Consider the following 15,617-nt stretch of genomic DNA (forward strand, 5'->3'; position numbering starts at 1 on the left):
ATCCTGCTCCTCCATTTCCCACTGCATCCTGTGGCCTGCATGAGGGACGAGGATGAGTATGAGGACGAGAACGAGGATGTAAATGTGGATCTGGCTGTGCATGTGGATGCAGATGGATTCATTAAAACGAATTGCTGCGAGTTTAAAGGCCTGTCCTGCAACGATGCAGATAGAAAATAGGAATATTTCTTATTGCATTCTCAAAAATATATATGTTCAGTTCAGTGTTTATATAAACATACATTCATTATATTATACGAAATATGTAGGCCTAATAGTTCGGTGCTCTTTATTATCCTTTTTGGAGATATTTCTCCGTGTGCACATTTATATCCCTGTCTGAGTGTGTGGCTGACGGTTGTGTGTGTGAGTTGTTTTTGGGGTTTTGTTTCGGGACTCATTGACGTGCAACATATATGGTGAGGGGGCGTGGCCGGTCTGCGGCTACTGGGGATTGGTTTTGTTTGCGCCGCAAAGTATGCAACGGCTGCTGGCTGCAAGGTTCCCTGGGAGAGGATCTAAAAAGGGGCTCCAATGGGGCTGTGGCTGGGGTGGATGGATGAATTTGGCTTGGCTGCCTTATTTCGGTTAAATGTTTAGCCCCATACACTACTGGCCACAAGTGCAGAACGCATTAAAACTGCAAATTAACTGGAGAATAGAGCTGATGGTGATCTAGAAACCCCAACGCCTAATTAGGAGAAGAGGTTCCGCCCTTCGAGTTGCATTCGTGGGCCCGGCCCTGAGGTCTGTTAATTATTTATGCTTTACATTTAAATGCACAGCTTAGACTAAAACACACACTCCAAAACTGGGCGTTCCACGGCCTTTGAGCCGCTTTCCACTTTCAAGTGGCAAGTGGAGGGGCCTGCTGCTGCTGGGGCAACACTTCCGCATCGGGAAAATGGGAAAGAAAGCATAAAGCATACAGCACACACACATTCGCATACGGCATACAGCATATAGCATACGGCGTAAGGGCTGCTCCACACCCACACACTCGCAGAAACACACTGAGAAAGCCAGATAGGCTGGCATATTGTGCTTACGCATACATTTGCGCAGACAAACACAGACCCAAAGAGCATCCTACATCCCACATCCTTCATCCTGCGTCCTCTATCCCAAATCCGAAGTGGAACCGAGTCGAGTCCCCAGACCGACTGAACTCCATGTAACATGTTAATGAACTGCGCCAACTGTGTTTGCACAGAACTTAGTGTAATGTAATCCAGGCTGGGCACAGAATCAAGCTGGAACCCCACATGCACTGCGAAAAAAGGGAGATAATTGGGCTTAAATAGGTCTCAATCTTGCAGGGCGGGAAAGATTCAGTACAAGATAGTTATTGATTTATCAGAATCTCCAGGAAATCGTTTTAATGGTGTCAAAAAGTGAATGATATAAAGCTTTCTTGAGTTTGACCGCAGTGTACGTACCCACGCACACCCACACACACACTCACACACACTCTCAGGGACGCACTCACACCTCAACGCCCGATGTGTCGAATGTTACGCTAAGGAGTAACTTTGACATTTACCATTCAAGGCTTATGAGTGCCACCGCAGTGGAATGGGGCTGCGGATCCTGAAAGGGGAAGGATACCGTGTTGCCCGCCCGGGCAATTGCCTTATGGTTATTTTCATAGCCCTGGCCTGGCCACAAAACTGCGAGCCAAGTGTGACAGCGACATGGCCAGGGAAGAGGACCAGGCAAAGGACCTGGTAACTTGAATGGAGGCTGGGCGCTGGCGCAGTGGGTGGCAAAGGACGAAAACGAAGGACGCAGGCTGGGCGAAGGAAAAAGTGTGAGCTTGCAACGGCGACAATCCAGCTGGGATTTTCTCATTTTCTTCTTCTTGGCGAAGAGGTTTTCCTGTTGGTACTTTTGTTGTGATAGGAAAGGACACGTGAGTGCAAAGGCCTCACACACAGGACATCATCAGGTGGAAAATTAAATTGCATTTAAGGCAATTGACAGCCCAAGACGACGGGCCACATGTGCCAATGAATACTTCTGGAAGGTGGAAAATGCCTTCGCAAATTATTGAACGCAAATCTAGCAAAAGGATGTGCGCTCTCTGCAACGTTGAATAGAGCTTATTGGTTGAGGCAGCAGCCTGCAGCAGCGGAAAGTGCACTGTGCAAAAAGTGTATAAGCAGCCGGCAGCTATTCCAACTTCAATGTTTCTATGTGCAAATCAGGTGCAGTAGTTAGACGTCATGATTATTCATACTGTTGGCCGAAGCTCAGGACCAGCGGCAGATAACTGCGTGTGGCGAGGAGCGAGGGGGAGTCCTGCCCACTGCCCACTTGCACTTCCTGCAGTGTCATATTAATTTAGTCAAGTGGCCACTCAAATTTAGCCAGGACTACAACTACTTCGAAGCGAGAGGGAGATGGCAAGGCAGGACTGCAAGGATGTTAAATGTGCAAATGACAGTGCCGTCTCTTTCTTCGCCACTATCTCGTCTCTCTCTCTCTGCCCGCCTGCCGTCTCTTTCGCTGGAGTGTCTGTGTGAGATTTGCATAAGTGCAGGGGTATTAGTTTGGGTAGAATGTCACTGACTTTTGTCAGCCGCCCGTCAAATGGGCGCCCAAAAGTGTGCAAAGCGAAAGCGGTGAAAGTAGAACCGAGTGGTAGATGGATGGGAGGGGGGCGACGACTTTCCGGGGAGGGGGAATAGCGAAATGCCTAATGATTACAAATTGCCAGGGGCAATTTTAATAACCGCCACGACCGCAGAGCAATAAATAAAACTCACAATAAACACATTGCAACAAAGGAAGTGCGGCGGGCGGCGGGCGGCAGGCAGGAAAAGCTAGAAGCTAAAAGCGGCTTTAATGCATAGCTGCGATTAATATTAATTTCATGCGGTGCAGCGCTCAGTTGGAGGCCATCTATTCATCCAGCCAAGTCAAGTCGGCTAAGCCCAGCCAGCTTTGAGTGTGGTATACGGCCGGGGCAACGCAGTCCTGCAGATGAAGATGCAGATGCAGATGCTGATGAAGTAAAGTTGATTTCCCTGACATGGGCGGGGAAATGGGCGGTGAAATGGGGCTCAAGCACGAGGACAATGCCGCCACATCATGCGCATCATTAGTCGGGATGCAGAGCCAACTTTGAAGGCTGCCTGATTTACACGCAGAGAAACACTAATTAGCACTGCAGTTTTTACTTGTTCTCAAATTTTACTCAATTTAGAAACTATGCAGATGGATGTTCCTATTAGGTAAACAGCATCTCATCTTAAATTTAAAGGAAAGCTGTGTTTTAAATTGCCTAAAATTTTGCACCAGTGCACTCGCATTTAGTGCAGGCTGTTTCGCCTTCCGCCAACGCATTTTCCAGCTCATTTCGACTGGCAGAGATTTTCCTTGTTCGGTCTGTGCTCGAGCTTGCTCAGCGGATTCATCCCAAATCGCTGCTCTGCTCGATGCCAGATAACCGGCTTCTAATTGGTATCATAACTCTGGGGCCACAGCCCGAATTCGATATACTCAAGAGCTCTTGTCTTGCAACCCCGCTCGCCAGAGCACTCGGTTCGCACGGTTTTCCCCCATTTGCATATTCATTTTTCACATAATCATCATCATTATTATCGTCAGGCCCGTGTGTGATCCGCACTGATGGAAAACTATCAAATTCATGGAGTAATTAACAGAGCTGCGGCGGGGCAAAACGGAAAATGGGAAATGGAAAATGGAAAACGGGGGGCGGACGGGTTCACCAGCATTTGGGCGCCTAAAAATAGAATTTAATTTGACTTTTGCCAGTTCGCAGCCGTACGTACACCTGTGCGGAAATGGGTGGGGATGGCGATGGGGGAGGGATCGAGGACGAAGTTGCCCCAGTGATGTGCTGACAGCATTAATTTAAATGCGGTTCTGTGATTTTGCCGCTTGGCATGTCAGCCAGTTGCTTAAAGCTTAAAGATAACATTGCAAATTAATTCGACAAAATCCTTTAACCCGAGAGAGAATTAACCACTGATCAAAACGTAATATGACTACTTATTTTCAGTCAGTTGTTAGTACTATTAACTTCTGGAAACATTAAAAGTTACAAAGCACTTTGGTAGTAGTTTTTAAGGCATTATTGTTTCAATAAAGAAAGCAACTTTGGCTAAAAGCAAATATTAAAGCTGGTGTGCTAATGGAATCAGGTGATTAGTGCTAGGAATGCACAGTCCCCTTTGAAAGTAAACTCCACGTTGCAAAGCTGCAGTCTGCTGGCCCCATTCGCGCACTTCTGACTCACTTATTTCTCTTTTTTCTACTTTGCAGCTCTCCGGTGCTCGGCAAACGACAAAACTAATTTATGGCATTAAAAATGCATATTTTCTAGCAGTGCGTCGCCAGTTTTTATCATTTGCCAGGAAGGCAAAGAGGCGCAATCCACCAGCAGCTGTGCCAGAAAAGGAAGCTGGGAAGACACGTCGGTCGAGAATTGGATTTGACTGCGGAGGATTTTGAATCCGAGTCCGAAAGTTCTTTAGTCAGCAACCGAAGCAGCGTAGGATAATTCACATTTTTCTCACGGCACTGGCAACGAAATGGCTTTCCTATGTGCACCGGTAAGTTTCGCTTTATTTGGCTTGATTTTATCCCCCAAATACGCCATACATCATGACCCGATACTGCAGTAAAAATTATAAGGAAATGGTTTGCACTTATGGCGAACATCATTCTTAACGTGCCATACGTCGCGTATGCGTGATATTTTATCCATTAAACTTTTCCGCGCTCGTCACTCTTCGTTCGCAAGTGATTTTAATAATGTGAAAAATGTCAGATCGTTATGCTTAAACTGCCGCGTGAAGCGTTATGGTCCCAAACTCGTGCATTGATGGATTGCAGGCGGCCAAATTAATCATACGCCGTGTGTGCTGCAACAGTTATGCCGCTTTAAGAGCGCCGTATAATGATGGTGAGTGCTCCTGGGGGGCAGTGGAACTGCGGCATGTTGACAAATAAACACATGCCATAATACGTGCAAACTCCGGTCGGGAATAACGAAAACAACAGCTACGGATGGATAGATAGAAGCCGAAAATGGAGAGTTTGCCTTGTATTAACAGCTGCCCGCAATGTCAATATTCCTCGTAGATTCCCAGCCAGCCCAGGGATGCGGGATGCGGCGAATCTGCGAGAGCAACAAGCAATGACAATGGCGGCGTCGGCATCCCAAAAGCCAACAGCCAAGACAAGCTGGAGGCCCATCTGCCGAACGGTGGGCCACTGAGTATCCTGGCGATTACCACCAATCATCAATATTTCAACTGAATCTTTGCTTACCTTTAAAACACAAATCTATCTTTTCTTTAAATATATAAATATCTGCTGATTTCTTTGAATATTCATCTATGTCCAAGAGTATGCCAAGTGTCCTTCGAAGAAAAATAATATGCCTAAAAGTAGGCAGCTTTATATTTTCATAACTAGACTCTTTTGGCCACAAGTCTGCAAAGATTTTAGAATTTTTTCAACTTGCAATAAATATTTGCACTGTGTGCTCCACTGTTCGAAAGTCGAATCCTTCGCCGTTCTATCCCTTTTCGCCAGTGCCGTCGACTGCCGGCTGTTGTGAGTGCTGATTGTCAAGTGCTCGACCCAGACACGTGCTTACACAGCTATCCACAGCTATTCTGCAGCTGCCACGCCCCATTCCGCCGCCCTCTCAATATTTGTTGAATTTCGAGTTAAGCAAACGTGCAAGTGTATTTAATTTGTGATATCATCGAGGGGCTGCAGGGGCTGCGAGCGGACTGGGCGTGGACTGGGCAGCAGTGAGGTCACTCGGCTTACCCGATCCTTGGCCAAGGGTTTTCCGTGTGTCAGTCTGTGTGTCCTGTACGAGTGTGCGTATGGCCATTAATGCAGCATTTAAGGATTTTGCGGTCTGAGCTGCAGGCACTTCAATCGGGGAGAGGGCGAAACAATGCCACATTCAAGTGCATTTGAGCAGCAATAATTTTTGCGGTGAGCAGAGACAAAAGCCTATTAATGAACACACAACAACAACAGCATGCATTCTATCTGCGGTTGCAGGTGTGTGCGTTTCATTTAATCAATCATGTATTTAGTAGACAAATCGCTTAAGACAAAAGCCCCCCAAGAAGCCGAGTTACAAGGCTTTTTATCATTGGACTCGTACATGATTACGTCTCCGAGTAGAAGGATATCTATCTGTCTATAAATCAGGGAAGTGGGCGGGAAGCCCCCTTTGGTTTGTGCGGCTCGTTAATTGAATTTTAAATTACTCCCCTCTCGAAAAATGATTAGCGGCCTCTCATGCATAAATAAGTTTTCGATTCTGTTCGCTAATTTGATTTGCCTTCGAGAGCTGACAAAGGGTATCAATTATCGTGGCCAGCCTAGAATTATGCCGCAAGGATGGCATAATGCCCGATTACTCCCGATGGGCAGGACGAGCCCTGGGCCGCCCAGTTGGAGGCCACTTGTCATAGCTGCCAGAACAGTCCATGCTGCGGACTGCAGGCAACTTTTGTCAGTGACCAGCCTTCCAAGTTGGTGCACCGCAAAAAAAACTGGGAACCAACAGTGAGTTTCCATTTCAGGAGGCTCTTTTCTAAACGCAAAGTGCAGCTTGAAACGGCAATGTTTGAAGCCCAAACCATAATCTTCTGTGGCATCCTGGCTAATAACTTTTGCCGTTGACTCTATCAGCTTTCATCTTGATTGGCCATAAAGTTTGGACTCTGGCAGGTTATGTGTGTGTTGCATACATGTGTATGCTACTAGTATGTGCAATTTTTGATATTTTTCCGTGTATGAAGGCGGTCTGCACTTACGCCCTCTCCGCGCCCATGAATAACTGCTCAATGCCCGGACACACACACATTCGCATGGCTGACTGCTTGCGTCATCAGCATCGTCAGTGGAGTATCAGCCTTGGCATGCAGTCAAAACGCAGCTACTGCCCTCCGCATTCGCCTGGGCCGTGCTCCACAACTATTTTTCTATGTCAGGGGACAGGATGCAGGACGCAGGACATGGATGCAACTGCCCCAGACTGCGGCGGAGGCCACTGGATGTCATCAACTTTGCTTTGGCTCTGCCGAGAGCCTCCGCAAAGGCAAGGCAAACAAAAAGCTTAACCTCAGCACAAATTTAAGCAAATATTTGCCCGGCCTCCCTCCACCTTTCCCCTCGTTGCCCTGCCCACTCCTCGGAGGGCAACTCCACTCCTTCCCTGCGTCTGCCTTCCATTTCCATTGATGCAATTGAAGCCGGAAGCAGTTTACTTTTATTTTGCCTCTTTTTGCGGTGTCAGCAAAGAGTTTAACATTAAGCAGGTGCAAGGCGGCCACAGAGAGAGAAATCGCTCATTAGTTGAAAACTTGAAGTACCAATCAATTAGTTCTTCCCAAATTAAGCTGTCTTTAGAATAAATATGACATACAAGGGCAACAGTTTTGAATCACAGAACATAACTTATTGGCACAATTACTCAAGATCGAGCATATATATTTTGAAATTTAAATGAAGAGTACAGTGGTTATAAATCCTCTTTTTTTCCCCTGTTTCTGGGATTCCCCCGACCCCTCGAGGAAACGACATTCGCCTGATGCATGCACGATTTTAATCGGTTAAATGCCAGTGGAAAATGGGGGCAATGCAGGCCATATCTTGCGAGCAGTGCCAACTAATGATGCGCAAAATGTTTACAAATCATTTTGTCAATAACGAGGAAGGGATAAAGGACGGAGGATCCTCCGCCATCTGAATCGGCCCATAATTTGCCCACATTTCTTGCATTCATCCGCTGGATGGAGCGGCCATGAAAAGGTCATTAGTGTGTGCGTGTGTACGCAAGTGTGTGCTTGTGTGTGACACAAATGGCCATTCAATATGCCAAGAAAGGGGTCCTGGGCAGGGGGGAGGAGCAGTTGGTAGCAGAGGGGGGAAGGACATGAGCTAAAGCCAAAGCCATAACAGCCACATGCTTTTTTCCACAACATTAACGCAAATTGCAAATAATAAAAATTCAAAATACCGAACCGTAGAAAAAGCAGCACGTGTTGCTGTTGTTGTGTGCCCACTGCGGTGTGTGTGTGTGTGTGTGGACTCAAGTGGGTGGTTGGGTGTGTGTAAGGACGAAGTGGTGTTCCTAAGGCAAAACCACAACAACGAGAAGCCAGGGGCACATTTATCGCAGCCAACGAGGCATTTTTTAAGTCCTGCAAAGGTTTACATATGGCCAATGCGAAAAAAGTAGTTGGAAAGGATGGAGAAAAAAGCGTGCACTACGGAAAAAGGGGGAAAACTGTGTTGGGTTTCCCAGGCAGGGTGAATTTTCTGCCATTGAGCCCTAATTGATCCTTTTGCGGGGAAGCCTTGTAGGAACTGCAAGTTGAACTTTGCCAATGTCCAAGAAGACAGTGAAATGTAAGAGAATTAAGCGAGCAATTTGTGTAGAAAAGATTCAGTTACGCTGCCAACACAGTTCGATTCCTTTTCGTAAATTATATAAACAAGTTAGTTTTTCCTATAGGGTAACCGGATATATCTCTGCATTCCGCGAAACTCGCTCGATTCTTTCGCTTGCCAGGGAATCAAAACGGAAATCTATTTTATGCGGAGGCACGCAGCCTGGCCAAATCCTGCGGATCGCCCGCCCACGTAAGGGGTTATATATGTACAGATGTTCATATATATGGGCGGGGTCCTTTTCCTTTTCTCTGGTCCGTGACTGGCGAGGCGTTGGCGTAAATGCTTTGCGTATGCATCCATGCATGCGACGCCATCTCGTGCAGCCTCCTCCGTAGTCCGTAGTCCGCAGTCCGCAGTCCTTCGTCCTTGTTCTCTCATCCGCCATCCTGGTTCCCTGTTCCTTGGTCCTTGGTCCGGGGTTGCGGAGCTGGCATACAATTTATGTGCGAAATATGGCGCCGCACACCTTTTACTTTGCGCTACCTGGCTTTGCTCCGCAGCTTCCTTTGCCTTCAGCTTTCCTTGCCCGTTTCTTTTGCCGCTGTTTGTGGCCAACCTGCCACGTGCGGGACAAAATTAAAAGCCTTTGCATGCTCCACTTCGAATCTGAACGAGTCCTGCGGAACTCTTATTCATTGCAGCTGCACTGGGCAAAACTGGGGTGGGGTGCTCCAAACTCGAATGCCCATTTATTGAGTCGCCATTCTTGGTGGGAAAAATCGATTGCGGAGATATGTGACATTATAATGTATCTTAAAATAAGTATCTTTTATCCTTCTAACGGCTTGCTATTCTTCTATTTTCCCCGCATCGAACACACGACTGATTCTAGCTGGCCAGAATAATGACATGGCGACCATTGGTGACCTTTCGATGATCTCACCGCCCACGTCTTCCATCTCGAACGACCAAGATCCGTTTGGACAGCTGCCCCCGCTACCGCCGCCACTGCGTTCCACCCAAGTGCTCCAGCCACTGAGCGTGTTTCCAGGTGCCCGCCAATTATTTTGGGATTTTTCGATATTTTTCAAGATTTTTTGAATTACTTTCTGCATATTTGGGTGCTGTACATATGTGCGCCAATTTGTGTTTGTGTTTGTTTGTTCTCCCCGTTGTTTGCCTGCAGTTCTTGGCCTTTTGTTTGGGCATTATTTGTTTGATTTCCATTTTTTGCCAGAGTTTTTGTGTAGCTTTTTCCGCCCATTATAAAAGTTACTGTTGCACCTTTTGTATAAAATTTCCGATTTGGTTTTCTTTGCTTTTCTGTTGTGCCATTTCCAATTGATTGCAACTTTAATTGGTGTGTAGATTGGGTCTTTGATTGGTCGGTTCGTTGATTTATTTTTCATTCATCCACACACCATACACCTGCATACACTCGGCCTGCTCCACGTGACCACCACACCACTCGAAACACACGACACTCATAGTCCACCTGTACAGGTGTAACCCTGTACGACCACCACTAGCTACACTCGAACTTCACCGCCACTGAGAACCGCATTTTGCCCCAAAACTTTTGTTTAGCATTTTCAGCAGCATTCAGTCGATCAATCAATCAATCAGTCAAATCTCAAAAACCAATCAGTCCTACAGTCGCCCATTACTATATATCGCAGCCGACTTTCTCTCTCTCTCCCACACACACTCTCTATCTCTCTCTATTTGTCTAGTTCTATATATTTGCTTGCCGTTTGTATTGCCACTTTTTGACTATATAAAATAACAGATTTGTTTGTGTTGCCACAAGAGCCCGGTTGATTTCAAAGTTTCGAATTTTTCAAGTAGTTTCCAACGCTGCTGTGTGTGTTTTTTTAACGAAATTGTTTATTAGAGCGATGCCAAAAAACAAAAAGCGAGTAATGGCTGTCTCGGCCGCTTTGCAACAATTTTTGAACGCTAAAATTACCTGTGTGTCCACCACCTTTAGCTGCCTTTTTGTGTGTGCTGTGCAACGTGAAAACCGAAATCCAGCTAACAAACTGCCACATTTTGTGCTCTCTCTATTCTTCCATAAATACCAACAACTCAACAACAACTATGAACTACAAACTACAACAACCACCAAATGATAAATGAAAAATGAAAATGACAAAATCTCGACAATCTAAATATTTGCCTTGGTTCCCATGTTTATTTTAATGTTTGTCTTATTTTAAACAATATTTGTGTATCGCATAAAACGTGTAGAGTGAGTATAAGAGATAACGAAAAAAGAAACAAACAGCTTGTGGTATTATTTTTGAGTTTGTTGTGTTTAATATCGGTTAAGTTTGTGCCGCTCTCTGTTGTCCTTTGTTTGTTGTGCCTCCCTAGAAAGAGAGTCTGATTCCCTCGATTTGTAATTCTAAAACAATTTCCCACCCGAATGGCAGTGTCCAATTTGAGCGAAGATTCCTACGATTATGTTTTTGGTGGTCGACGTAAGACTCCGCCCACAACAACGTCTACACAACTCAAGCTGACCTCACCGCCCGTGCGTTTGCGACCCGAAGGTGGGTAGTCCTTTTCGGGAGAGTCCTGCATGGAGCTTGCATTGTCCGCAGCTGAAGCTGCATCCATGATTGGCATTGGATATTCACAAGCGCCATGCAGGACATGCTCTTGACCCCGCCCCAGATCATAAGATATAACCAGAACCATTCTGCTATTTCATCACTGCCACTCCGCCGGCGAACCCATAGACGCCTATCGAGGAGCCAACATAAACAACGGAAGGTTCTATCGCCACTCCTTCAGCTACGCCCCCAAAAGGCAGCGCCACTCGAGTCGGGATGATCGAGACCGCGAGTCTAGGTTGAGATGTCATGGCGAGGACGAGGCCACACTGCGCCAATTGCTGCTCGAGTACGTAGAAAGTGGATCCTGAATCGGGGGAGTACTGGGCACAGAGTCCTCCGATCCGCTGGCAGGCGAGAGGTTTTGACCTCGTAATGGACCCGGTGGCCTTCGGGGCCAGTAGCTCATTACGGGCCATTAATTTGCTGGCGCGAACGGAGGACTGGGTGGCCGGCCATAAATATGCGCTTTCAGTTAGACAAATAAACAGCAATTATTTGTGTGCGCCATGTTTATTTAATTTATTAAACAAATAACGAACGATACGTGTTTTTAGTTCGGGCGCAAATAAATTTTAATTTCCGTTTTAATTTGTGTGCCCTGCGGTGGGCTCATCCCTTTTTCGGTTTCGTTTCTGTGGCCTGTGTGATATATTAACGAGCAAATATGCAATGTATATGTTTAATGTTCTCCTCCCTCACAGATTTGCGCAAGTTATGTTCAGTTAAGTGTCCTGCGTGTGTCCTTAGACTGTCAATTATTCATTGAGGGCCTTTGTGTTGTGTTGTTTTTGTTGCGCAACCTTCCCGACAAAAGATATCACATATAGACCCCGATATCACAAATCAACCGCGGCCATACGACATTCACCAAACCCCGAAAAGAAAAGCGAGCAAAAGCGAGCAGTGAGCAGAGACTTTGTGAGCAAAGCAACTTTATAAAGACATAATAATTGTAAAAGAGACTATAACTAATCAATTTATCGACGGAGTGAGTCCAAAGAAAAGCCAACAAAATGATGGGCACAATGCCACCCAGGTACATAACAGTAGAGTTAATCTAAAAATTAATTAACTTTAACATTAACAATAACAATAGCGACCAGATCGCGCTGCGATTAAAACCAATTCGAACATCACTCATCCGCCATGTATGCAGAGCACACGTTTCGTTTTATTCTTTCGTTTCATTAACCATTCATCCATTCGAGGATTATAATAACTCTGTTCGTGTACATTTAAATGGCTTCTCGTCGTTAATTAAAAAATGTTAATTAGCAGCATTTGTTTGTCGTTTGCTGCCATTTTGCTTTCACCAGACCGCCTTTGTTGCTATGTCACGCGCTGTACAAAATTGCAATTCAATCGAAACGTATTTACTTTGCTTAAACGCCACCACCGAGTGATTGAGCACATGTGTCTGTAATTTGATTTCCAAACTACCTGTCAATCACTTGAGTACATACTAGGGATGGCAAATCTATGGGACAATGGGATTCCCTTCGATATAACATTTATTTTGGAATAGTAAATTCAACATTTTGAAAAACTTTTATAAGTAACAGCGAAATAACTTGAATATATGCAATATTTTGAGCAAATAAATATCATAGATTAAATTAAAAATTAGATAGCAGCAATCAAAATCAATTGCAAGTGTTTTAAGTGTATTCTGAAGTATCGACATATTTGGCATCCCTAGTATTTGCGTGCTATGTATTTTCCCCTTCTGTGAATATGTCTGCGTTGCCTGAAATGCATTTCGGCAAACGCAAACGATGCAAAACCGATGGAGAATCCGGAATTCTGACGAAATGCATTTCTCGCGTGCATTCAAAACTCCCTGCCTCACATGTTGTACAATGTCTATACGTGTTCTTTATCATCCAATTCCCGAACGCCCTTTGAACCACTAAAACTGCCACAATAACTCCATGACCTCCATGAACAACAACAACTCAACCATCGAAAACAACAAAAGCCACACGCAAAGTGGCCTGGTATTCACACCACTCAATGAGTATGCAATTACAACCAACTAACTTCAATTACGAAATCTAAATATTTTTGCTCTATTCCCCTCATCATATTGTATTGCAATAATAATAGCCCTTTTCTCCGCATTTTGCACTGCTCTCTATTTTGGCACTCGTAGCCCCTCAAATTGATTTGTTAATTATTAGAACATTTGCCCGAAATCCAGTCACTTTGCTGCCCCCTTTCGCATGGATTGCAATTAGAATTCAATTATGTTCAAATAAATTAATTTAGTTTCCGAAACGTGCTCATCATCAGGGTGGAAAAAAAGAAGAAGAGCGTTGTAAGTGTGCGTGTGGGTGTCGGTGTGAATCCCCCATTTTTTGGCACCACTTGACAAAACCCTCGAGAACAGTACAGAGAGAAAAAATATGGCCAGAAAAATGAGTAATTTCCTATACTAAAACGTTAAAGTAAAGTAGAATCATAATGTGCTGCAATATTGCCAATTAATGTATTGTAAAAGCTAAAAAATATTGTGAATATTTGGAACATATTTTGAATATTCTTTATTTTTTATATTTTTTTTTATATTTTAAGAACTCTTTATAAGTAATTACAAGTGTGATTTGTAGGGCACTCCGGATATAAAAGTGAAAGTATTCCCACCGAAATGTAATCCCAAAAACGGAGTCATTTATTTTTCTCTGTGCGGTTGCCAGGAGGCTGTGTTTTTTATGACAAGCCGAAAAGTGTTTGAGGGCCATTAAGTCGCTGTTCGCACCACACACACACACATACACACTCGCACCCACTCACCCACACTCGTGCGCAGGCATGTAAAGCCATTGACAAACATCCTTTGGCCAGGCAGTCAATCAGCCTGCGGTTGGCCACTTCAGCAGCGCTCGCTCTTATTCTCCACCCGCCACTTCCCGCCCCCTGCATGTCATCAAGTTCATAATTAGCTTAACCTCTTTACCCCAAAAAACCCCCTTTCGTGCGTAATCCCCTGCCAATGCATCACTCAGTCAGTCAGTCAGTCAGCCAGTCAGTCACACAATATCTGCAGTATTTTTCAACTCGTTTAATGTCCCGCCTCCGTTTTTTGTTGTTTGTGTTTTCGGTTCCAATGTTTCGTTGCTGCAATGAATTACTGTACTGTACACTTTTTATGGTTTAATGTTTGCCGATGTTTAAAAGTTTGCCACAAACAGAACCCAGACTAATTGGCGTAGCGGTCCCTTCACCAAAATTAACCGAAAACCGAGTGAAAACTGTAACAACCAGATACTACAGAACATTTGTTTTCCGTTCATTCGTTCATTTTGGCTTTGCATATATCTTTTCCCGAAAGCGAACTCAAACAATTTCATAATCCAAACAAAATGTTAATCATGCCAATCATAAAATATTGCCTTGCAAATCGAAATCAACGAGAGCACAAATAAATTCAAATTGATTTACAAATGCCGACGCAACGCGGGTTGTGCAGCAAAAGTTTATGAGAGTCGACACAAAAACGGGCTGAAAAACAAGTGTTTGCAACGTTTGGTGAATGTCCTATATGCCAATTGGTTTGAACACCCCAAATTCCCGATTTCCCTCGATTCCCCTCGTTTTCCCTCGATTCTCCTTGTTTCCCCAATTCGAACTGATTGATGAACCTTGCATACAGCTTTGCGAGATGTATGAGAACAATCGATTTTGATTTTAATTTATTCGCTGAATTTATTGTGTGCACTGAGATCTGAACTGAACTTTAGCTGTAAGTGAAGCGAGTCTGGAGACTTGACGGATGGCGAACTCTGGCTGCGGACTCTCGGAGGGTTAATGTGATTGAAATCCTGCCAAAGGATAATCCGCTTTTGTCTTGTCAATAATGTGATATTCCTAAAACTGAGCGCAGCTTTTTTACAAACCCAAAGCGAAAAGAACAGCTCGTTTGGAATCCCGAATCCCCAGAATCTAGAATGCTGAATCCTGGAATCCCTTCAGCCGGCGGGACACGTACACTGCAGCTTTTAATGAATGCACAAGCCGGGGAGAAATTGGCAGAAAATTTATTAAATGCTCACGTATACAAATCCCTTGTACAAAACCGAAAACCGAAAATGCCTGCATCTGACAAGCACACACACACACACGCACAGGCAGCAATTGTTTTCGCAGAGAACAATAACGTGCACAGGATGCGCTCGAATATCTCGTCCTGGTTCTGGTTTTGCTCTCGATTCTGTTTCGGATTCGGTTGCGCCGGCTGATGTATGCATAAAATAATCCTTTTATGCTCGGCACAACAATGTCCGTGAAATGCAAAACAATAACAGTACTAACGATAGCGTTTCCCCGCCTTCCCCGCAGGATGCCCACGCCCTCCTTCGGCGTTGCATTAACATAATGCGCAGGCAACTCAAGCAGGGCCCACGTGTCGTATGCGCAATGTGGGCGGCATGGGTCGCCATTCATGCATATCCACCCATCCGCTGGCAACTGTCGCCCCAACACTTTTGTTGCCATTTGATTTAGATGGCACCCCCCTCTCCCTAAACAAACAAAGCATAAAGTGCATCTTCCGATGCGAACGTCGATATATATCTAAACCTAGCCTATAAGGTTTAT

General features: G+C 45.0%; 1 protein-coding gene across 1 annotated transcript in view; it reads left to right on the plus strand.

Moving 5' to 3' along the window:
* Positions 1-15,617, plus strand: part of LOC6736277 (glucose transporter type 1) — a 71,664-nt gene that overhangs the window by 41,112 nt on the left and 14,935 nt on the right. The window contains 4 exon segments of the mRNA XM_016170588.3: positions 4,291-4,580; positions 9,293-9,451; positions 10,836-10,955; positions 11,145-11,307. Of these exon segments, the coding sequence (XP_016029763.1) occupies positions 4,571-4,580; positions 9,293-9,451; positions 10,836-10,955; positions 11,145-11,307 (452 nt within the window). The 5' untranslated portion in view covers positions 4,291-4,570.

The sequence above is a fragment of the Drosophila simulans genome, chromosome 3L (assembly GCF_016746395.2).
Source record: "Drosophila simulans strain w501 chromosome 3L, Prin_Dsim_3.1, whole genome shotgun sequence".
Lineage (NCBI taxonomy): Eukaryota > Metazoa > Arthropoda > Insecta > Diptera > Drosophilidae > Drosophila > Drosophila simulans.